Raw genomic sequence first — 26,276 nt, forward strand, 5'->3', positions numbered from 1 at the left:
TGCCAATAGGCCGTGAACCTTGACGTGTCGCACACATACACTTCCACTGATATCGGCCAACCATCGACGAGTCTGGCGCTCTGATATTCGAATCTCACACGTAGAAGCTTCTCGACGGCGATTGCTCTTTTCGACGCGTGTTCTTTCAAAAAAAAAATATTCATTGCTCATAACAACAAGAAATAATAAGATGAAAAAAAGAAGACAAAACAACTTCAAACTCTACCAACGTCCAAATAGTTAATTAATATCTAGGTCCCGATTTAATCATAAGAAAAAACACAGAGAAAACTATAGAAGATTCCAGATACACTCACACTAATTCAAGAGATCCAAAAATCTGTGTGATGCACAGTATACCTAGCTTATACCTAGTATAAGCGAGGCAGTCCAGAACTCCTCAGTTCAGTACCGGATCATCTATTACCGCGAAAAGTCGATCAAGTGAAAAAATCCCCTCTTGACTTTTTGAAGTAATAATGATAATAATAAATAATTTAGAATATTCGGTAAAAATAATAATTTAAAAGTTTAGCAAATTATCTTAAGACGTTTTATAGAAAAAAGTTTTCGATTTGTTAATTAGTCTAGGACTAATTAACCATTTTCTTTAGTTTTTCTACACGTCCTGTATTTTCTTTATTTCGTTTATTTTCCTCACTTACTTTACTTTCCTTATTTTCTTATTCTTTTCAATTTCTGCGTAAACAGTGCTTTTATTTTTATTTGTGTAGAATAAACAATCAGTGAAGCATAATTACAATATCAGTGTCAGTGTTAGTGTTAGTATCGGTATACCTTTTTCAAGATTAGCTCTCCGAGTATTAACACATTGACAATCAGAGCTGATGGTTACATAATATTGCAAGCAGCGCTTCCTTCATCCAATATCTATTGCATGATTGACGGACGGTAGATTCCTGTGACCAATTGCGTATACTCATCTATAATCTCATTGCTAGATTCGTCTTGCTGATTACGAATACGAAGCCGGCGGCTGGCTCACATGGCAATGTGTACGCGTCGCGACTGTCTACACGTAAACATCACACAATCATATAATGTGATCGGCATACGTAAATTAAAAAATCGAGATATTTACCCTTTTACGCGCGGATCCAAGACGTGAACCAAAGCACGTATAGAAATAATATAAATTTATTATAGATGCTCTACGTTAACCGTTACAAGGAAAATGTTTATCTGATTCATCTTATCACAAATTCGAACAAAGAGAGTGGAAAAATTCTATAATAGCACTGAATATGAAAATTCAAACCACCGGGATTCAAATAACAATAGTAACATAACTTCCATTCCTTTTGTCAATGCCCTCTCAGAGCAGGTGAAACATATTTTGAAAAAAGAAACTATACAAGTAACGTACAAAATCTCTAATACATTAAACTGTTTGTTTTTTTCACTGAAATCAAACCATCCACTCTAGAACAAATTAACACTATCTACAGAATAAATTGCAATGATTGCAATAAATGCTGTGTCGGACAATCCTCACAACATTCAAAAAACGTATCGCTAATCCTAAGTATAACATAAAATCCCATTATCCAAATAAATCAGCTCTGGATTTTCATTCTCTTACTGATGGTCTTAGTTTCGATTTTGATGATGTGAAAACACTATATAAAGAAAAAAATTGGTACAGAAATCTAATTAAAGAAATGATCCACCTTTCTAATAATAATACTGTGAACAAAAGAACAGACATCCAAGATGTACGCTACTTGTATTCTGACATCATTAAAAATTCTAACTATTTCTAATTCATTTCTTAACAACTCTGTAATTTCTCTTAGATTCAAATCTGCCAATGATTAAACTGGTTTCATAATTCGTTTTACAGCACAAGACAAATGTATGAATTTAGTTCGCCATCTTGAATATCGACTTGATAATTCACCTCCTCTTCGATCGCCTTATAATGACCATCTAAAACGCTAAGGAATGTCATTTTGAGTAGGTATTCCTTTAAAAATGTTATCTAGTGATAGTACTGACACTCTTTCTAGACATAGCACCTTTTTCTGTTATCTTTGTAAAAACTTTTGGTATAATATTAAATGTATAATATAATCATACATATTTATAACCTCAAAGTACATGTACCTCTTGGCACCGCGTGATAACTGGTCGCCTACAAAACTTTGAAAACAATTTGAAACTAAATTGTTTTGCACAAGTCCTTCTCACAAGGTCAATCCAATGACCTTCTCCGACGTAACACCTCCTCAAATATATGTTTGTACTCATAATATTTTTTCTTCTAATTCATATTAGATAAATTGACGTCTGGAGGAAACCCAAACTTTGGATTGAAATGTTGTAACCATGGTTAAAGTTATTTCAACCGATCCCAGCACATACATTAAAGATGGTCAAGGCTACTTCAACATAGGGAAGTGTTATTGATACATCATACAATAAGTCTATTATGGGAATTCAATGTGACGAAAGCTATTATTGTTATGATTATACGTATTTTAAACCATTAACGTTGCCATGATAATAATTTTTGTTGAGAAGCATAAGAAACAAATTCGGTCGGCCAAGATTTTGAAACATTTGAAACATGTGGAAGATACTTTGGAGGATAAGATCGATCATCAGCATTTTTGGAATAGCAATGTGGAACTATCAATGGAAATTGGCATCACAATGAATGATTTTCAAAGGGTGGTTAGAGAATATAGAATAACTTTACCAGCGATTGAGGCCATAAGCAGATCATTTCCAGCATTCTGTCCCCTAGAACTTCGCAAGATCTTGAGGCCGTGGAAAGTGTAAAAATAGACAAAGTTACTGGCGCAGAGACTCTGAAGTACCGGTACCATTCCTCTGTATAATGTCGAGCTGTAAATAACGTTGAGAATTATTATTATCTATAATATAGGACTTGCCTCAACGTACAAAACTAACATCGAGGTGAAAAGGACTGCAATCATGCGACTGATGAGATTCCAAAAGTTGATCTGTTGACATTTCGCGTCCGTGACATACATACTATACGTATGCGCATAGTACATTGCATAAGGTACACTGTAAGCCTAACATTAGCAAGTGAAACACGCTGACTATGGAAAACGAGTCACATAATACAAGATTTATTTACTAAAAATATTCATTGTGACTTAGTGCCTATCGCTGCTCACTCTTTACTCTTCACTCTTTATTCTGTTTCAATATTCGAAACTCATACACCGAGGTTACCCATCTAGTGATGGGAATCGTGCGCAAGAGTGTTGTAACTTGGACATGATGTTTTCAAATCGTTACACCTTTTTTTGTCGTGAACAGAACCTCACGAAAAATGTGTCAAATATTTATATGTTTTAGAAAATGAATATTATACACTTGATGTTATACTTTTCTGTTTAGAAAAATGGTAATCGGTCTGGGGTACAAAATGTCTTGTACTTTAGAACGTCCGCATTTTTGGTTTGCCGCAAATTTCGACTGTCAAATTTTTTTTTTTTTGCATTTCAGAAATTACTGCAAATTAATAGGGGTGTTACGGTACAGGGGGACGGCAGTCCATGTACCCACCCGATGATGTTGGTTCGGGTGATATTTTTGTAGGTTCTTAGTCGTCGCCGTTTTCGTTCAGGGAACGGAAAGGAAGGAACAGTAATTACAGAATGATTATAACTTTTATTTTAATGAAGTCGATGAGGAGTAGTTGAGACAATGGTTTTGGGGAACGGGAGTTGGAGTTGAATGCAAGAGGTAAGAGCGTTGGAATCAGAGTGGGTCTCTTGCATGAGAAAATGAGCGAGGATACAGGGTAGAGGGGGATCGAAATAGCAAGGTAAGGGCGATAGCGAGTGGTGTAAGCCAAGATGGAAATAGGATGACAAGATATGGAGTGTGGGAATGGTAGGTAAAGACAAGCGTCGAGGAAGGTGGGAGAAACGTGAGGCGGGACGTCGGACGTAACAGGGGGGATGAAACATTTATTTTTTTATAATTTCATAACAGCACTGTCATAATTATGACTGAAACAATACAGCAGACTTTACTACCTTTAAATGGTATAACAGACGAAAAAATAAATGAACTTCATTGTCTCTTATAACATTACAAACAATCGCAAAATCTTCAACTTGTTGTAGAATAATTTATACGTCAGCAGCCCACAATCTTTGAGATGCCGTCATATTATTTTGCATGATATGACTTCAAAATTCTCTTAAGATTGAAACTTTTTCACTCCAAACTTTTTTGTATATACATAATGTACATAAAATTTTCAACGTGTACTGAACTGAAACTTAGACGGTGTTGATTTTCGAATATATATTGTAGGCTGCTGATATTTGAACGCCTTCGAATAAAATTCTATACAAAGTTATATGCACTCTCATCAGTGATCGAAAAAATTTCACAAAATTTCAACTTGTTTCGAGAGAGTAAGAGTTTTGGCCAGGTCGATTACATGTGCAGGAATACCCCATATATTGAGTTATTTTAATGTAGATGATATCTAGTACTTCCGAAGTGAGATGAACACATAAATCAATTTGTTAAAACAGTACATTGCTTATGTATTGTTTTTTTTAACCCTCATATGCTAACAATGGGTCATTTTTGTCCGGGTCAAAATTATCCGTTATGATTTCTTGTAGACCCTTGCAGGTGAAAATTTGGAACTGGGTAGGGGGGGGGGGGTGTTTAGGGACGTGGTAACCTAACGGTAGAGCTCCGGGATTTTACCTCATTTCGTTTGTGATTAGGGCGCTGTGTAGTGATGAGCAAAAGCAAGACCAAGACCAAGACTCTGGTAGTCTTGGTCTTGGTCTTGGTTTTATAAGTCAGTCTTGGTCTTGGTCTTGGTCTTGCACAGTCAGTCTTGGTCTTGGTCTTGGTCTTGCTGCTCACATGCGATCTTGGTCTTGGTCTTGGTCTTGCATTTTTGCAAGACCAAGACCGCAAGACCAAGACGAATTTTGCTCATCACTAGCGTTGTGAAAATCAGTCGAAGACACAAACAACCCATTAGCTGTAACGTAAGTAAAAATAATTTTGAATTTTTTTTTGTTGTTTTGTATAAAATATGTTCATCTAAGAAGAAAAAGTGTACCTACATTGGTCTCAAATTTTTTTTTTTTTTCGCAAATTGGCAACATGAAACCGTCTTCAAAAGATAAAGAAACACAATTTTGTTGTATCAGGTGCAGAAAACCCGTATGCGAGGAGCATCCTACAGTTGTATACTTAGACTGCAAATACAAAAAAAGGAAAGAAAAAGTAGATAAAAGTATATGCAAAATTTATTTTTTTATAAAAATTTGATGAATATCACCTCAAAAACCATGTCATAGGCGTAAAAATTATTCCGAATATTCCTTCCTTCATTAAACACGTATACGGAAGTCAGGAAAAAGGCATTTTCAGGTTGAAAAATAAGGGTCCGATTTTAACCCTCAAAATTTCACATATTTTTTTTTCGAAAAAGGTGTCATTTCAATGAAAAAATGCCGTTAGACTTTATAATTTATTCAACGAATCCCAGGAGATATGATTTTTTAAACATTGTCGTCAAAAATGCCTACACGTCTACAAAAAAATTTTTTCTTCAGATGAGTCAAATTATTACTATTCAGTTGAGGGTTCAAAGAAGGTTCATGAATTTTTTCAGATTTTTTCTAAAGTTTTAAAATTGTAAAATTAGGGAAAGACACGAACGAACCATCGTTAGCTTTAACGGTTGCTCAAAACATCGTTTGCTTCAACGGCTGCTCAAAACATCGTTAGCTGGTGAAGGTTAACAGTCTTGTAACATATCTTCAAGCGGTCTAAGAAAGAATGTACTGTACTGCACACAAGTCCGACCAGCAGAAATTCATAAAAACTGGTACTATAATTTGTGAGGTTTGGTTTCAGCAATAGTAATTTCCAATAAACAAATTCAAAAAATGTGACCAAGCGTCACTCAAAATCACTTGAAATTACAATTAACATCAACTAACACATCAAGGAAGATTCACATTTACAACCTGTCGTATTCTAGATAGATAACACTTTTTCAATGGCTATATCATGGTTTAAGTAGTCATCCGTGCTACAGCGTAGCTTTTTAAATGAACCAACAGAAAAGTTCCGTCAGTTGACGTCACAACAAATGGTCGATTCAAAACAATTGAAAGATTTCGAAAAAGGTTAGAAGAATACACATGGAACACACATAACGTCAGCTGATACGCGCATGTTTATTCAGGACAATCGTATCTGAAATCTAATAATCTTAATATCTTATTTTCCGAAAGCTCGATGAGCACTTGAGGTTCCGGAAAATGAGAGATTAAAGGGGTACATCTGAGTAGAATATTTAAAAAATCGATGTTCTTTTCTATTCGCGTTTCTAAAAGCTTAAAGTACGAAGAATATTGTGTGTAAATTGCATGATAAAATCCGAAGAATAGTAAAAGGTGCAGCCGATTTGCCGAACTTTAAACTCGATTATCTCGAAACCACGTTTCTGAGTCCGTGCATGGGATATCTCGAAGACGACATGAACAATTTTTACCAAATTTGAACACAATTTTTTTGTACATTTTGTCTCGTTCGCTGCATATGGTTTTTTTTTAAATTCAAATATTTATTATTTTATGGTCCAAAAAAGGCCGGTAAACAAACGTTGAAGTCGAAAAGTTCACCGTTTCGTTAATTAGAAAAAAACCCTATGCAGCCAACGGCTCAATATATTACATTTCAAGATTCAGTGGGAAATTTTTTATTTTAGATCAACAGACTGTCCAAAATCCTAGGTACCGCAAACCATGTCAATACAGAACATGTTTTACGCCGGTCACTGTAACAAAGCCACGAGTGTATAAATTTTTATGAAGAAATGACTGAATATACCTTAATGTATAAACTTTGAATTGAAAAAAAAACTGATGGAATTGAATAAATTGTTTTTTAGATAACAATCTCAAAATTCGCCTAATTTTCTAGTCACCTACTCTGATGTGCTCCCTTAAACATGTCCTCGTTAACATCCTTATACTTGTAACGCACAGTGTTAGAAAAAGTAGTATTTTACATCCTGAATATCAAGGTGTAAAATTGAATTTTACGCACATTGTTGCTAAAATTAGCGTATGCATCACGGGCGTACGATTTACCCCTCAGGCGCAGCGTTTAGCATTCGGGCGTGAAACCGTCTTTTTTGCGAAGTTTTTATCACTCACAATATCCTGAGGGTTTTGGGTGAATCGAAAATACCAAATAATAATTGATCAGCATGCTTGAGCACGATTCATAACGTGTAGTTGAGGTGTTTACGCACAGAACTATAATATAATTGGAACATTTTCTGTATAGTTGAGAGATAGGCCGAACTGTGTTTAAACTTCGATTAACATTGGAGGAATCGGGCCATAGACAAGCAGCGAGCCGAGATATAGCGTCATGATGCAGTTGTCTCTATCTTATGGCGTTGCGCATGCGCTCGTCGCGGTATCACAAAGCATCTAAAAAAAGTTAAGAATTGTCATTTACTCGACTAGCATTTGGGAATGGACTGTACGAAGATGCCACTACAACATGACGCCATCTCTTTTCGCTCGCATCGGATCATGTTCCAGTTATATTATAGTCATGGTTCGACAACACCAATACATTGGAGTGTTAACCATTTCACAAATGCCACCTGTAGTGGGCTCAAAACGCTAAGCCTTATATGTGCGAGCCGTTCAAATCAACTTAACAGTGCAGCTTTTCATACAGCTCGATTATTCCAAAAATTAAAATTCTTTCTCGAGAAAGGGAATATTTGCTGATATAGAAGAGAACTTGATTTGTGTTTATATTATTAGAATTTATTTAAAAATAAGCATGAACTACAACATCAAAATTGATTCGTCAATTATGGAAGAAAATACGCGTATAATGAAATATTTACAGGATTTACAAATTCTGGCTATGCCTAGAGTGTTTAAATCTGCAGTACGTCCCATTTTAATCCTACACCTGATTTATCTTGGAAAATACGACTCCGATCGAGTATTAATCAAGTATCAATCGAATGTAATCAAACTTTGAGGTTTGGAAACGGGACGTTCGAAAAAAAAATTTGTTTTGGTCCAAAATAAGAAATAGCGGTGTTAAGATGGCTAACGTTTCTTTTTTTTTCTGTAATGGAAACATGGCTTTTTTTCATCAAAAAATTTGGAAAATCAGAAGGAACAACTTTCGCAGTAAAAATTTTTCCATTCAAGTTCATGATTTTTAGATAAGAAATTTTGGAGCGCGTATGTGTGTAGAACAATCCTAAGGATTAGGTCTCTGCGGATCATCACTTCCGCAGTATTTTCAGATTCAAAACCCTCCATGTGAGTGAACTCTGATCACTTCCTAAAGGTGTTCAAATATTCCCCCATTCGTGTTCAAACATGCCCGAACTTCATCTCAAACATATATACTGTTCGTAACAGAAGATCTCTCGGGATTGCACGCATACGCGCACCAAAAATTGCTCTTACCTAAAAATTATGAGATTGAATGGAAAAATTATGCCCGCAAAAGTTGCTCATTTTGATTTGACAAATTTTTTGGTGAAAAAAAGTTGTATTTCCATTAAGGGAAGACCCTACTCAAAATAAAAACTTTGGCACTTTGGACATTTTTCGATGTCTTTCGCGAGAAAAAGGAAATAGCGAAAAACAATTTATTCTCCCCAAATTTATGGTTTTTTTGATCGATATCTCGATAACGATGATCGATACGTGAAAAATGTATAGGACCTTAATTGTAGATCGTACAAAGAGCAACAAAAAAGTATTGCATAAAAATTTTCGTATCTCAACGGGGAACCGAGTTATGATGAAAAAACTGAATTTAACCCTTTTTTCAAGATGGCGGAAAACCCACAAGGTTATTTTGGTCGACAATTTGAACTTAAGCTTTTCTAGCCCCCCCCCCCCTCCCCCCCCACATAATATTCAAAAATTGGCTTTCTCGGTTCATTTGCATTTCTAACCCGATTTTTCCGACGTAATGACTGGACTACTGTCGATATCTATACACGCTAATACTCGAAACAAGCGCGACAGCCGCGTACGAAACTGTAACAAGTTTTGTAATGTATATTTTCTGGAAAGCAAGTTGCGTATTATATATTTTATGAAACTCACTTCGGTTGGTATTTTCAACTCTTTTAGGTAATTTTAAAATCCTCTGATGTATGAAAATGAAAGTAAAGTTTTTGAGTTTAACCTTTATTTATAAAATAATTCGGCAAACCGGCTAAAAAAAAATCGAATTATCAAAAATGGTTGTCTGACAGGTGGGGGCAGTCTCCAAGAGTATTTTTCCGCAAAAAACGAAAAATCGATTTTTGGTGTAAATTTGGGTAGGGTCTTCCCTTAAAAAAATGAACATGTTAGCCATCTTAACACTGTAATTTTTTATTTTGAACCAAAGCAAATTATTTTTTTGCACGCCTCCCTTCGAAACCTAAAAGTTTCATTATACTCAATACTCGGTCGGAGTCGTATTTTCCGAGATAAATCAGGTGTAAGATTAAAATGGGACAAAATTTTCAATATAAAGTGCCCTATCATATTTTTCGGTGAGAATTCCATTGACATTCGAACGAAAAGCATGCGCCTGCGATAAGTCAATATTTCGAATAATTTTTCTTTTATTGCAGATGCATGCTTTGGATAGGTAGACCAAATAGCAAACTCGTTCTGGTTGAGTTTTGAGTGGAATGTCACCAGCAATTTTTTTCTGAAGCAATGATTGGGAAAAAAAGATTTTAACAATTGATTACAATGTTTGACTAATGCTAAGGAAACTAAATTAATAACGCGATGCAACTAGCTGTCTGAAAAAGTACTCTACATTGTTCAGCGCTATCTCATACAGAATTTGCCGCCACGTACACTCTTTACATTATTTACAGTTATTAACATGTTTCAACAAAATTTGAGTAACGTAACTGGCAGCACTATCCATGTTGACAAAACGCATTTTTTGCAATTTCTTGCAGGCGTCTGCCCAAAACAGTCTGTTCGGAGGTGAGTGTCCCTGTGCTCCATGTTGGTGATCCTTTCTCCAACGTTCAAAAATCCGTTGACCGAATCAAATAAATCATTTAAAAAAACATACTTTGCCGGTATCAACTGCTTCCTTTGGTATCCCGATATTTTCTGCTGATATCGTAGGTCCTGGAAACGAAGTATACGATTGTAATCTGCGAATGGATGCAATCAAAGTTTTTATCCACAGCAAGATACGTTAATTTATATTACATATTATATCGTACTGCCATAGCTAGGAAAGTTGCACAAGTTCGACTAAGGATTTGAGCTTCGTACTTTACTTTCCTCATTTTATGGATCGTCGATCAACGTGGCTTTTCGTTACTTTCCATAAACGCTAATTGTCGGTTTCCACATATATAGGTCCAAGTCATTTGGCCACTCCAAGTGACCACTTTAAAAAATGACGTTCTTTGGCGACCTGCTTTGAAGGCTCAAACTCCAGATGTTCATTCAGGAAATTGTTTCTCAAACATTTTAAAAGATGAGGAGGATCGAAGATGGGAATGATTTTCGTCGAAGAAAGCATGATTTGAAAGCAGCAACATTTGAATTCCTTTGATCACAAACTGTATTAACAAGTATCAAACCAATTTCCATGAGTACTTGTACATGTGTTATTAATTTGATAACCTTTCTGTTTGTGACACACAAAATGTGAAACTAGGGGTCATTTTCCAATTACTTTTTTATACCACGGACTATAAATATAAGAGTGTGGTTAGCAATAATTGACGTTCTACAACTGCCCCAATCTTCATACCCGACTATTTTACCGAGTTTTCTATCGTACTGTAAATTTGCGTCCAATTTTACGTCATCCCTCGTGACTGTAACGAGTTTGTTTTGAGGATCTTTCTATGAATCTACTTCATTTTTTATGGCTCTAATAACCTTCTTACTAATTCTAGCACCTAAGGGATATCTATTTAATAATGATGGTAAGGTGCGTACGCATGGTAATTGAAATTGGGATTGAAGCCAACGATACTCTCTACCAGATGCGTTCATCCAGAAAAGTGTTTTTGCCTCCAGGACGAAGCGCCTACCTTGCGATGGCACACCGTTGTTTTTGAGCTGCATTCTGAAAAATATAAACTATGCTTCAGTTCATTTTGCAGCGAATGCTTCGAGAGACCTGCTCGTGCAGTTTCGTAGCTTGCTGTAGCCTGTCTTTATACGTTGAAGCCCGTTTCTTGTAAACAGAAACGGCAACTCTCAAAGTTCGAGCTTTCTGTATAATGTATCTTCCTCTTTTCCGGAGACCCGATAAGTGAAACCCTAAAAGAATTTTCTGTTTCGGTGAAGCGGATACGGATTCGCCCTCATTGGATTTTGTCAAAGGTTCATCGCCCTAATATGATATAGACATCACTGACTGCTCAGCAGGCTCTGTCTCGCGAACAATTGATCAGCAATCCTCCGAGCTCTTTGGAGACTCGTATAACGAAGAATCGCCGTTATTCTCAACAGTACTAACCAGCAGCCGCAAACTCGGTGAATCCACCTCTTTCAGAGTAAGCTTATGAGTTGGCGTCAAACAGTCGGTGCTGGAAAAAATGTCGGTGACACACTCGATATTGATTCAACCAGAACCCCTCAGATTACTCAGTTCAGGGTTTCCTTTGTTGACATTTGTCGGGATCCGGTGAGCTTTTTCTTTGCGAATATCTGTCTGACACGTAAGCACCACACATTTTCACACTGCAATGGTTTTTCTCGCAAGAGACATCGTAGTCATAAGCCGTCATTTTACTTTCCTCGGTAAATATCAACAAACTTTTTACTTTTCACAAGAGCACTCCGAACACTACCGTACACAACGCTTGGAAGAACCGTAATGGCTGCGCATTCACTACGTCCCTGTTGTGGCTGCTCAAATGACGTACTGACTGCAACACCACTAGCAGGTGGGTTAAATCCCTAAATCACTCTTCCGTTCTCCCCTATACAGGAAATTAATGTTAACTCTATACAGACTTCTAGGGCGTGTAGGGGCTGCCAAGACAAGCATTATGAGGTAAGATACCCAGAGTCGGAAACTCATCTTAACGGCTGTGGAGGGCTTGGAAGGATTTGGTACCGTGCGCTTGTTTGTAGTGTAATGAATCAGATGTGATCACTTTGGTCCCAACGTTTTCTTCACAATCAGCCGTCGACAACAGTACAAAATTCTTGTGTGAAGCCAACAAAACGGTAGAATTGGCAATAAAAAAATTAAAATAAAAAACAATTCCGGTGCTTATGAACAAAATTTGAAAAAGTTAAAGGTGGTTCACAGTTTGAGCACCGACTGGGAAAGAACTATTTGAAGACCTAAAATTCTACATATTCCAATTAACTACAAGAAATTTTTATATTCTTCTCATTGCTTATTGCTTTTTTTCAAAGTTTATCATTTTCAAAGAACTTTATACTGTTTTCTACGGCTGTTGTGAATAAAACGATGGGTCTAAATTAATCAAATCTGTTTCATGATACTATGAACAAGCACGCGGTACTAAATCCTTCAAAGTCCTGCACAGCCGTTAGGATGAGTTGCCAGTCATGGCTATCTTACCATAAAATGCATGTCTTGACACCCTACACACCCTGGAAGTCTACCCAGAGTTAACATTAACACCCTGTAGAGTTACGGGCCCCTCATTATAGTTCAGTGTGCGTACGCACCGTGTATGTATGCGTGCGTGTGCTGCGCAGTAGACTCACTGTGCTTGGCCGGGACGTCGACTGGTGAAATGCACGGAAATGTAAGAAATTGTAGGAAAAGCGGTACTCAGTCAAGTGCACTTCGCTCCTTACACGGAGAGAAAATTTGTGTTCCACGACAAGTACTTCGGAATGAATAAGGTCAACTCCTTAGTTGACGCTATTTCTGTCAATGATTGTGGCACTTTCCTTCGATTATTGATGCAAAAGCATTCAATAGAATGATCGAGGTAATAGATGTAGATGATATACGGAAAATAAGTGAATCATAAAGGCGGAGTGCTTCAACGAAGTATCGACACGCCATCATCACTTCATTAGAGCGTCGAGGTCTCGCGGGTCAATGTGATTGAAGTAAATACAGTTAAAGTGTATGAACATAAATCATTCCAAATTTTCTCTCCGTGTACATTGTGGGCTATACTATGCTCGGGGGTCGCCATAGTCCTCTTTATGGCGATCAGTGCGTGACTCGACCCTTCGGTTTCAAGAGACGTTCACTGTACAGAAAGCGCGCGTTCCAGTATCATTAGAGTTCATTGTCAGTGCACTGGACCGAGGTCAAACACTGTTCTCTAGACATGTGATAGATGATATACATCACAAAAATGTTCAAAGAATTATTTTGCAAGTTTTACTAAACAGATACATGTTTTTACATTCACGATGAAGAAACTAATTCGAAAACGGTTCGATTCTGTATTGTTTCCATTGTATTTTAGAATAGCACAATTATAACGAATACTTTTTTGGTATCTCGAATGATATTGTAAGGACTTGTAATCGCTTTTATATTAGAATATGTGTACCTGTTTATTATTTAAAAAATAACGTAGGCTTAAGGGAACTTACAATCCTTCCTTTGCAATCAACTCCCGAATAATGGTCACAGTGTTCTTAGCCTCACGGCCTTCTTCAACTGTGAACAAAAAGATAAAGTAGGCATTTTTCAGTAAATCTCAACCAAATAAATTTTGCCATTTTCATCATACTGTATGATAACATTTCCTTAGATTCAATTTTCATATTTTTTAGTATCCATGGCTGAAAATTTATCCTAAGAATCCGAATTATATTTCTTGCTGTCAAAGTCACGGTGAGTTTTATTAATCAAGTATTGGCACTACACCAAGTGCACTTGTCTTCAGTAGAAACATAGAAGGTGACACTGACAACGTATAAAATTGGTCTAGGGTAACTTAGACTCAATGACATAGTGCGTAAGATTGAGTAGTTCAAAAGTGTGCATGCGCCGAAGGAAGCCCTAGTGTGTGAAATATTGTATTTTAATTATATGCATGCACCAACGTTGCATTACAGCACTGTCTACAGATGGGGCACTTTACGCACTGTCCGCAGGATTGCAAAATCTAATTTTTACAGCAGGTTTTGGAAAAAGTAGTTAATAAAGTGATTCAACAGTACATTGTATGTCAAATGCGAGAAGGCGGTGATATTTGAACGAGTGTGGCGAGATATCTGCACGTGTGACACTTAATACTTTTCTGCAATAACTGTACGGAAGGTTCTATTTGAATTGTGTTTCTTATAATTTAGTCACAATCAAAGATAAGTTTCCTCATATCGAATAAGCTAATTGCCAACTAGCAAACAAAAATGATTCCTTTGAGTTTTTTTTTTTTTATTTTTGCCTCGTTATTTTTGCTGATTTTTTCTGTACGACAAAGATTTTTACAAAATATTATTAAAACTCGAATTTGTCGTTATGTGGGAATAATTCCACGAAGTATGCGGGAATGCAAATTTTGTTCTTCATGACCCCTTCATGTCATTTGACTCATATGTACCTTCAACACATTCTGTAAATAATTAAACTGATTGTGAAAGTCTATATTAGAAAAGCATATATATTTATGTATACCTTCTACATTGTGTGTTTGACCGACTCCCGAAGTCTTCCGGAAATTATTGTAAAATTTTCGAATTCGTGCGGCAACGCCAACAGTTTTTCAGATAATTCATTCACAATTTTTCTTACTTCTTGAATTAATTATTTCAGGGGGCAATGCCCACCAGATTCATCCAGTTGTCAGAAATATTTCAAAGATAAAAATTCAAGAAACAATTAAATGTTCTCGTTCGTGGAGAAATTTTGAAGTTTGAAAATTAAAAACCCGTATGAGGATAAATGACAACAATTTCTTGTCTTTTATATCATATGTTGATAAATAGACGTGAAATCATTTATCATACCACAGAAATAAAATCTGGTGTACCACTGTACAGAAATTTATGGTTCGATTACCTACTGACAACATTGAAAATGATCAAATATTCTTATTCTTGGATGACAATGATGACATTTACAAAATAAAAAACAAAATATTTAAAAAAATAAAATAAAGCGCAAAGAACAAATAGATCGTACAGTATGAGTGCATTTAAGTTGACGTATCTTGAGAACAACATATTTTATAAAAAAATTTGTGCAATAAAAGTTTCCTAGTTTTATCGTACTTTTTATTTGGTGGATGTTTACAAGGTCATTTGGAGGGCAATAATGTTTTTCTGAATAGGAGAGTGTATTTTTTTTTACAAATTTGCATTTTATAGAAAAAAATACAAAATTTTGATTGCGTATTGTTTTTTCTTTCTCTAAAATTAATTGGAATGAAAATAAAAATGAATCAAATAAATCTAAAATTAATAAAATCAGTATGTACTAAAGTAGTAAATGTCGATGAAAATGTAATTCCATAGATTCCAAAATTATGTCCATGAAATTGGATACACTTTTCAAGGCGATTTATGAAACATACATAGCAGCGTGATAAATATCTTCTGGAGTAATTGCGGTATCATATTATCAACTGTTTTTTCGAGGTAGCCCCATACAAAAATCAGGACTTGTAAGATCTGGTGACCTAGCAGGCCAATGGACTGATACGTCTGTGCTACTCCAGTGATTATTATCAATCATGATTCAATATTTATCTGGATAACTTTGAATACTAAGCTGGGCAACCATCCTACTGAAACCACATACTTCAACATTTTTCAGAATCCAAATCTTCAGTCAGTCCCGGCAATTCTTGATCTATAAGACATCAATGTGCCTGTTCTTATATAATGTACCATTGCTGTGGAAAAGGCCACTTGATTTCTCACTAACAATTTGTAACGATTCAAATATTACCACCTCAGTAATCAAGTCAAGTGTCGCAAAAGCAAGTGACTTGAGGTGTCCATCACGTGATCTTCGTTTTCGTCTACTGATACCTGTCTTCTCGGAAATTAGCTCTCTCTCATTTCACCTTTCTTCAGAGCAAGACGTGCCTAATTTATGTCTCCTTCAGTATCATTTATATTTTTAAATAATTTTTAAAGTGATAAGAAGTATATTGAATTTTTTCTCATAGAAACATTTAAACGAAGAAAGTGGTTAATTCCTCGCTAGATCAGTCTGAAGCTTTACACCTATAAATTGTGATATATTTTCAAAAAGGAAATAACATCGATAGACGATTCAACGGGCGTGACGCCATTTATATCATCGAATTATCTACGTTGCCGGTAACAAAAGCTGAGTGGTTATTGGTAAAAACATTTAAACATATAAAATGACAAATCTTTATCGAAATTTATTAAATCTAAAAATTTCCAATTAATTATTTTGATACGAATATTCGACGAACAGAAACAATTTATATTCATAATTTTATATAAATACCGTTTTATTGACAATAAATTGTGTTAAATGAATGAATGAATGGATGGATAAATGAAATTTATAATTGTAGGCTTTTAGTGAATGGTTATGAGGTTAATGAAATGGAAATAAAATAAATAAATAACGTCTAATTGTCGAACTTCATGCCATAAAATATTTGCTTTGTTTAAAATTTATTTCTATTATACCTCGAACGTAATAAATTCGGCATCAAACGATTACAGATTTACTACCATTTTAATAATTTTGAAATATCTTGAAAAATTGGTGTCGTAAAAAAAAGATTTAGGATGAAAAAATTTATTTTCATGCGTGTGTTTTATAATCACTTTACACCCTGTATCCTTTCCTTATCTTCACCGAGTCAATAGGTAGATCTCTAAACTACAACTACCGAATCTCCTACGTTCTTTACAGTCGTTACTTCCATCGTAGCTTTCGCACGAGGCACTCATAAGTGGGAGAGAGTCGACTCTACAGAAATCAGTTTTACAGAGCGAATGTTCTACAGAATATGTTCTACGGACTCGTTTTTACATGAATATTTTTCTACAGAAAGGAACTTGAAATTCGCATCAGAAATTATCCTGCATGATTTATTTTACATGAGAATTGTTCTACACAATATTTTGCTACCAAAATTTGTCCACAGAACATTTTTCTACAGGAAGGAACTCAAGATTTGTAACAAAAAGAAGCCTGCATGATTTATTCTACAGAAATATTGTTTTACAGCATATTTTTCGACAGAATCTTTTTCTAAAAATTTTTTAATAAGTTCGGCCTCCCCACGACAGTGGTACTGGGAAGGTTAGAATAAATTCGGCCTTCCGAAACCACAACATTCACGAGGGTACGAACAACGCGGAAGGCGACGTTGGCACCCCAAAGGTTTCCTGAGCACAAATATTCTGTAAAAAAATTTCTGTAAAAAAATATTCTCTAGAAAAATATGCTGTAGAAGAACTTCTGCAAAAAAAATTCTGTAGAAAAATATCCTGTAAAACTATTTCTGTGGAATAAATTATGCAAGCTTCTTTTTGTTACGTATCTGAAGTTTCTTCCTTTGTAGAAAATTATTCATCGAGAAACGAGTCTGTAGAAAATATTATGCTGAACATTCGCTCTGTAGAACTGATTTCTGTTGAATTGAACCTCACTCTTATAAGTATATCTTTTCATGAAAATCCAAGCCCTTTTCCTTAAACCGACTCCTTTACTGTTATAATTCAAGTATTCGACCTTTAACAATAAACAAACTTCCATTTAAATCGTTTATCTCCATTAAAACCAAACCTTTTCTTCTTTTATCATTTTCTGTATTAGGATTAGTGGCACGTAAGTGCATAATCGACGTGTACGGTCCAGAAAATAGCCAAATAACACCTTGATTGTGCGAAGAGTAGGTTTCGGTAGCAGCTCATCGAAGTCTACGCGTTCAACTCCAAAACATTGCAAGGAAAATTTTTTTTTCCGCATGAAATCTCTGTCGATTGTTGTATTGTATGAAGCAAAATGGATCATTTTTGAGCGTTTCTTTTTTTGGCTCCCTTCACGGCTAAATTGTAACAGATAAAAAGGCGCCGCCAGTGACTTTTTTTATATGAAATTTTGTGCTTGGCAAAATTGGTACAATACATTTTTGCGACATCTGTTACCATTTTGGCAGCGTAAGCCACGAAAGCGTCAAGAGACGCGAAAAACGTAGTTTCTTAATAGTTTTTATTTAGTTATTTATTTTTCAAAATTGATTGGTGCTATAATCCTAACAACTCAGGTTCTCATTATGTAAAGTGTCCCGTGTTTTCATTTTTTCACATCTGGTAGCTAATTAGTGGAACTTAGGAACAGAATTTGTCTAGCCTAAAGCTTAATTTTAACGCCCAAGCTTGAGCTGTCAATTTGAAATTTGAAAAACACACGCCGTAATACGAACAGCAAGGCAGTTCGTGCAGTGTCAGAATAGTTGCGCGATTCACGCAGTCCTAAATATTTGTAGAAATGGAAGAATCGCAATGGATTAAGCCATAATAATCCGCAGTACGGACCGCTTCAATATAATTAGGTACCTCAGAAGCAGCAATATCGTTTAAAATTACCTCAAATGTGATTCAGAAGTGTGAAACATCGGCTGTCAAATATGAACTGTCAGTTGACATATCCGAATTACATTTATAATGCGAACTTGTCACTCACAATGAGCTTTCACAATAATTTTGAATGAATGATTGAAAACATTTCTTCTGTAGCTAAGTATAATTAATTTCAGGATATCACCTATGTCAGGCAGCTATGAAAAACACGACACATCTGGAAAAATATGCTCACAATGAGCTATAAACTCAATCAAACTGGCCGTCATGTCGTTTAGGAATACAGTATTACAGACGATCCGTTATATAAGAAATTTCTAAATTCATACCATAGAAAGGAGTAATGTTTAAGTGAAAAAAGTTAATTATAGAAAAACAAGGAGTATTCAGCCAATCCGCAGATGAATACATGAAGATTTTCAAAATAGATGCGAGATTTTTGAGATGTATGCAAGATATATAAAGTACTAGACACCATGACTCTTTCACTTGAAAAAAAAATGAGTGTTGGAACGAATTCGAAGGAACGCATAAGGTCATGTAGTACTCCTACCCTCACCAACCGAGCAAAAATCATCATTTTTCTTCCTATAATAAATAAACAAACGGATGAAATAAACAAACGGATGAAAAGGGTTCAAATTTCAACGGTGCATCGCTTTTTTGTAGCAGAATTCAAGAAAATTACCCATATCCCGAAAATCGTTAGAAAATGTGTGGTTTCTGACATGTGTTACTATTCTCACATTTCCCAACTTGCAGGAGCCAAATAGTGCATTACTGAGATACTTTGCGGAATTCCGGAAAGAATGAGGAGTAGATTTAACCACGGTGAAACTGTTTTCATGCAATATTGAGGTCACTAGACGAGAACTAAGAATCACAATACGTAATTTTGTAAACAAAAGATGCTCTCACATGTACCTACAACATTCAATGTGAAAATATACACTTATTCTCGTAAATTAAATCAACGATGGGCTTGTCAGGCGGGAAGTAACAGGTGAAATCGATGAACGCAAACTAACTGCGTATAAACTGCACTCCTCACTTGTATTAACCTATACATCGATTTCTATTGACTGAATATGAATTGTCTGGATTTCCATAAAAAGCCAGTGAGTCGCAATATCGTTGGATGCGAGTACTTTTCCGCTATCATGCAGAAGCTTGTGGGCGACGATATTGCGACTACCTAATACAGGCAGCAATTGTAGTTCTAAAAATCTACATGCAAGACACATTCTATATTAGATAGCTTCTATGCATCATTGCATGTTTTATTATATCCACGAAACTTTCTATATATGAAATCTAGTCACTGGCTACAAATTTTTGGCATTGTACTCTTATGTACACTTGAGTATTGGAACAGTTAAGATTGCAAAAATAATTCTGCAGGCGACAAAATTGTATGTAATTATTCCGTGGAGCGTACCAAATCACATTTTCATCATTTTGAATTTGCTCGAAACCTCCAAAAAAGAATTACAACACATATGTTTATATATATGATACTTGCAACACCGGCATATCATTAGATATCCATTATTATATTTCAAACAAATCATGTTAGTAAAATGAGGCGAACACAATGCTCACCTAATTCAACAAGATATTTTTATCGGACGAAATACTTGTGACAACTTAATATAGAATCAAGCCTTTGAACGATCATGCTGTCTATGAATTTATTCAAGATAACGCGGTATGAGTTCCTTCTGATAATGTGAATTTTGTATCAAGAAAATGTGTGATTGAAATGACAAAGAAATTGATTGAACGCACCTTAATCGATTTGCTTTAAAAATATGAAATAGTTGTATGAAAACAAATTAAATTTTTTTATAATTCATGATTTGTTGAATCAAGAGTTCAATAGTTTAAACAGGTAATTAAATTTGGTGTTACAAAAATCTTTTGCATTAATTGAATATTAGAATTATTCAAGCACACAATAGTATATTGTGTAGCTAGTGCGTGAAGCTGGCGATATCCGAAGAGTGTGAAGTTTGCTGCACGAGCCGACGGCGAGTGCTGCAATCACACTCTTCAGATATCGCCTTCACGCACGTGCTGCACACGCTATTTTTTGTAACACATGCATAGGAAAGTGTTATTTGAGAGGCAAACCAACGTCGAAGTGTATAGAATGTATAGAGTGCCGCGCGCGAGGCGAGGCGAGGTCCGGGGGCGCGAGGTGACAAGAATACGCTGCACCGGGAAATAGAGCATATCGAATGCGCGCATGCGCCAACTCTATTATTCAGGAATAAGGCACTTCACGCACGCTACACGACCCTGCAAAATGACACTTTCCATGCAGGTGTTACAAAAAATGTATTCTTTGAATTATGTGACTTCTGTTGACTTGAAATTTTTTGGGATTTACTTGATATTTAATGGGTAATACCTTAAACTTAACGTTGTACATGTAGAAGTATAAATTGAACGTGTGTCTAGTTTTCGTTTATTTGTCGTCAGTATCGATTTCGATTACTCGAAACTTGGTATTATGCTTTCTTCGTTTGTAATAGGTCTGATATCGAATTTATCTTACATTATCCGGAAACACATGAATAGGTTCACTCGAATGGATACTTCACTCGATCGCGACAAGAAAGGCTTTTGTTTGATTCAAGGAATTCGCTTGACTCAATCATTTTGACAAACTAATTAAATCGAGATTGTTGAATTGAAGGCATGTTATTTGGAACAAATAAGGGATACTAGATTCAACCAAATGGACGCCAACAAAATCTATTATGTTGGTTCAAAAATACCTTTTTCTCCGTGTATGCCAAATGGAAGAGGAACGTTTCTACAAATTCGTTTTTACAAGCGGCGATCCTACAAGTTCGTATCTCCCGATGCGCTCCAAAAGATTTGTTTTTATAAGTTGCGATCCTACAAGTTCGTCGGAAAGGTTTGTTTCTACAAGTTACGACCCTCCAAGTTCTTTTCTATGAGTGGCGATCCTACAACCAAGAGGTTCGTTTATATAAGTTGTAATCCTACAAGTTCGATTTTACAAGTGGTGCTACGAGCGAGAGGTTTGTTTCTGCAAGTTGCGATCAATTAATTTAAATTAAATTAAATCAAAATCTACGAAATTAATAATTAAATGTATGAAGAACAAATTTGTAGGAACGCCACTTGTAGAAACGAACTTGTAAGATCGTAACTTGTAGAAATGAACTTCTCGGTTGTAACGCCACTTTTAAAAACGAATCTCTCGATCGTAATGCTACTTGTCGAAACGAACCTGTCGGGCATAGTTGTAGGACCACAACTTGTAGGAACGGACTTCTAGGTGTCGGCACTTGTAGAAGCGAACTTGTAGAAACGATATGTAAGATGTAAGTTTGCAGTGTTGATGATTTCTCGGAGATGATTAACCTGAAACCAAAAAATCGAACGGTTTTATATCCAGCATTTTAATGGCCTTGGAATGAATCATACGCTTTTGAAATTTTGATTTTGCAAATATCAAAAATCGCATGATTTATTTCAAGGCCATTGTCATGCTGAATCTAAAACTGTTCGATTTTTTGGATTCGAGTTAACCATCTCTGAGAAATCACCAATGCCGCAAGCCTACCTTTTCTTTAGACTGATTTTCAACTACAATTTTCGTGTATAAGAAGTGATGGGGATCAATCAAAATTTTTTTTTTCTATAATCCGAGAGTGTATTTATCAAGACTAACGAAGCCTACATGAATATTTACAGTTAAAACTTATTAAAAAAATTCTTGAAGAATCTTTTTTTTTTTTTTGCTCGTCAGTTGGGTAGACCCCTTAAGGAAGATATTGAACGTTGAAGATAACAGCTAGCCTAAAGTTTGAGCGTAGTATGCGTATTCACACGCTTTTTTTGTCTTTATCAGTAGAACGTTTTTCATTACTTTTGTCACGATAACTCAAGAACACGGTCAAATATCGCTTTGTTTTTTTTTCTAAATGAAGATATCAACTTTCTCGACAAAGTGAAACAAGGTCTACGTAATAAAAAAAATGTGTTATTCTTGTTATTACAACAAATGTCATCCTTTTTTCGATGTCCTTCAAATTTTAGCCACCATTTTTTTTAGTTTTATGTTAAAAAAAAAATCTCAGTCTATAGAGGAAAATCCGACGAAGAGAGTGGCACTTGAAAACTAAACCGTTTACTGGGAATTGTGGAAATAAGGGAAGTCTGCTCTGGCATGAGGCGCGTGGTCTTCTTTATCCTCTCATATCTCCATCAAATATTAATATTTTTGAAATTATAACCACTGAATTTTTTAGCCAAGACTCCAATAAAAAGATTGTAGAAGGGAAAGTGTATGTATGTCGTTTCAGCTCTTCGCAAATGCCATTTGAATTTTATCACATTTTTTTGGTCTATTTTTGCTGCCTACTCCACTTAATAGGTGACTTGAATCAAAACGATGCATTATTTAGCAGTGGATCATATGGTATAACTTATGTTTGTTGTATGAAGATCTCTTTCCATGACAATTTTTATGCTCAGTCCGGTTGAAATATAAAGATATATCTCTGAACCTTTTGCAGTCTACATACATTAGCAGATTAGCTTAACCCTTTCATGCATACATTTTTCCTTACATGCCATTCATTTGAAATTATGCATGCATGGACTCTTCAGGTCACTGAGCACGAATCTAAACGCAAAATTTGATAATTCAAAATGGCGGATCTAATATGGTGGACATATTATTTTAGGCTCGTAAACATTTGAGGGACCATTTAGAACCAAAAAACTCGGCAGTTGTTATCAACAAAGTAGTTTAATAAATAAAAGCTGGAAAAGGTGGCACGCTGAGCGTCCCAAAGTAAATTAAAGGTATTAGGCCACCGTGTCAGCTACATTTTATTGAAAATTATAGTTTTATTACATTTCCTTGGCCAGGAATCGTACAAGGATCGAAAATTAGTAAAAGCAAGTAAGCAATTACGATTAGACAAACTGTCGTGTCAGTCTGTAAAGGATGCGTAAGTGGTCACAATGCCATCATATGGCGCCTTTTCAGTACTCTCATACGATTTAGCGCGAGAGGGATATTGAGCTTACTTCTGTGTTTATAAGTAAGTCGAAAGACCGTCTTGTATGTTATTTGGGACAGTCAGGAGGTGCAATATTTTCATAATTTACAAAATTAAAGTACGTGTTTATAAACTCACGTTGTAATCTGCTGCGCACCGTGTCGAGCGGGAAAAATGTCGTCATTGCCACAACACTTCCCTGTAAATAATATTAACCAACAAATTTCTAAAATTTTCAAGTATTCTGGCAATAGCTAAAATATACTCACCGCTGCCCCCGAGAGAGCGTGAACCAAAGTCTCGTAGGTAAACACATTGTCACTGTTAACGCGTCCCGGCATTTTAAAAATCGATGTTCTCCGAATAAGCGTAAAAACATACCCGTGGGCAGGATTTGATACACTGTTTACTGATGATCAACATCAACTAGCATTTATGAAATGTTCAACTCACTTCAACTTTGGGACATCATATAGTATGCAGAGAAAAATGTTCATCGATTATTGCTCTGTTTTATCATTTCCACTGTTTATTATCAACATAATCCTATGCCAAGTTTCGTTTGGTAATAAAAGTGACTGAAGCGTGATAGATACAAATTTGTCATGATACTGTAACATTTGATATTGTCGGAATGTTGATCAAAACATTGCAATGCCCTCGTGAATTTGCTAATAATTATCACCAACTTAGTGCCTCGGCTGTGTCGATGCAGGTAAGTTTACTGATGCACTTCCACGAAGTGGCAATCAAGGCCGAACAGAAACAGCATTAAAACCGCTCCTAACTCTCTATTACGTAATATTGCAGTGGCGTTTACCATGACCTGGCAGTGGCCTGAGCGTCGAGAGCCTATAGATACGACGCCTCTACAACACTGTACTGTCGGCTTTCACTAGCTGATTGACGAGGTACGCGGTTCTCGTGTAGCAAAGATGCTTCCCCACACCACGTGTGCACATTTCCATCCTCCCCTCTTCTCGTGGTATAACTAGTTGTAATAGACGAACCTCACTGTCCAATGTATACTCTGATATCGCAGCGTAATATCAGCCATATTGCTTTATTATAGAGTTGTCATGTTGCGCCTGCGTATAGCACTCGCTTTCTACGTATACACTTGCTTCCGGCAGCAATACGTGTGATTCAGCCACAGCAAAGATGCGAGCGCGAATGCAGGCCCGTGTGTGACATGTGCATTAGGGTGAGCCAAAAAAGCTAACCTGTCGAATTTATGGCTCAGAAAAGACCTATATACCGAGAAAAAAATACTCCCGCTTGAAAAAAAATTTATCTCAATTTTGAAAGGTGTCGCTGGCCATTTGAAATTTCCCATTTAAATAACACGTGAAAAAAATTTTTTTATTCAAACTGCAATAACTTTTTAACTATTTGAGATAAAATTTTTTTGTTTACACATTCTTGTAGGGCATTAAATTTGCTAAAAAAAACTTTTTGACGAGTAATTTCTAAACTCAAAAATTCGTATACTTACAGGCCGTTGAATTATGGAATAAATAGCAATATTATAGCAATATTATAGCAAGCTTGAGTTTAGAAATTACTCGTCCGGAAGTTTTTTTTAGGAAATTTAAAGCCCTACAAGAATGTGCAAAAATAAAAATTTTATCTCAAATAGTTGAAAAGTTATTTCAGTTTAAATGAAAAAAAATTTTTTTACGTGTTATTTAAATGGAAAATTTCAAATGGCCAGTGACACCTTTTAAAATTGAACTAAATTTTTTTTCAAGTGGGAGAATTTTTTTCTCGGTATATAGGTCCTCTCTGAGCCATAAATTCGATAGGTTAGTTTTTTTGGCTCACCCTAGTGTATATCTTTTAGAAATGTCGTTTAGTTGCCATAGATAATATCATCGCATACCCACGTGAATTCATACAACTACAATATTTTGTAGTTCTACCGTTCCAGGATCTGCAAATAAATATATCCAAAAAACAGTTGACACATACTACTGATTTTACGATATTATATCTCATGTATATGGAACATTCCAAACGAAGAAAATCACTAAAGCTGACCCATCATTACAAAATTGACCGGGATATTTGCAATTCAAAATTGGTTCAAAGTTTAGGTTGAAAAAATCGATAACTCGGTTAATGTTAATGCCATCAAGTTTGATTTCTTATTTCACGCAGAAATGTCTAGATTAAATAAAGAAAAATGAATTTGCAAGTAGATGTCAACATAAATTATTTATTTGAAACATAAATAATGTATAATTTATTTAATCCCAGTCGATAGCGTGAAACATTTTGCAAAAAAAAACACAAAAAACCTGTAGTGTCTAGAATTTAGTGAAAAATTATGGTAAATATATTTCTTTTTTCTCGAGAAAACAGTGTTTAAAAATGGCGAATGCGGATGCGAATATTTGTCATCGACATCGATAAGTGCGAATATACATTTTCAAATCTGGTGCCATTTCTCTATAACTAAGAGTTAACAATTCATTGACTAACAGGTACAACATGCAAGCCACGCGCATGCATTAGGACCGTTTGCATCTTATTTCGGAAATTGCCAAGCTGATCCGAACTAAGCCGATTGTTTGTTTTATTATTGAAAGACAAATTGACAACAGAAAAAAAATTAATTTCGAGGTCAGAGTGTAATTTAAGCGTGAGTACAAACTTTTATATAGAA

The 26,276-nt window shown here is 35.5% G+C and overlaps 1 protein-coding gene across 2 annotated transcripts in view; it reads right to left on the reverse strand.

Annotated features, from left to right (window-relative positions):
* The window catches only part of LOC124415845 (peroxisomal membrane protein PMP34), a 57,007-nt gene extending 32,810 nt beyond the window's left edge, over window positions 1-24,197 (reverse strand). The window contains exons 1-4 of one of the 2 annotated variants that reach the window (XM_046896520.1): window positions 23,878-24,195; window positions 23,747-23,807; window positions 13,629-13,695; window positions 2,723-2,871 (exon numbers count right to left, since the gene is read on the reverse strand). In XM_046896520.1, coding sequence (XP_046752476.1) covers window positions 2,723-2,871; window positions 13,629-13,695; window positions 23,747-23,807; window positions 23,878-23,949 — 349 coding nt within the window. In that variant the 5' untranslated portion in view covers window positions 23,950-24,195. Of the gene's footprint in view, window positions 1-2,722; window positions 2,872-13,628; window positions 13,696-23,746; window positions 23,808-23,877 lie in introns of both variants that reach the window. The other variant, XM_046896521.1, reaches the window with a different exon arrangement.
* Window positions 24,198-26,276: the final 2,079 nt, after the last annotated feature.

This window comes from Diprion similis, chromosome 2 (assembly GCF_021155765.1).
Source record: "Diprion similis isolate iyDipSimi1 chromosome 2, iyDipSimi1.1, whole genome shotgun sequence".
NCBI classification, from domain to species: Eukaryota; Metazoa; Arthropoda; class Insecta; order Hymenoptera; family Diprionidae; genus Diprion; species Diprion similis.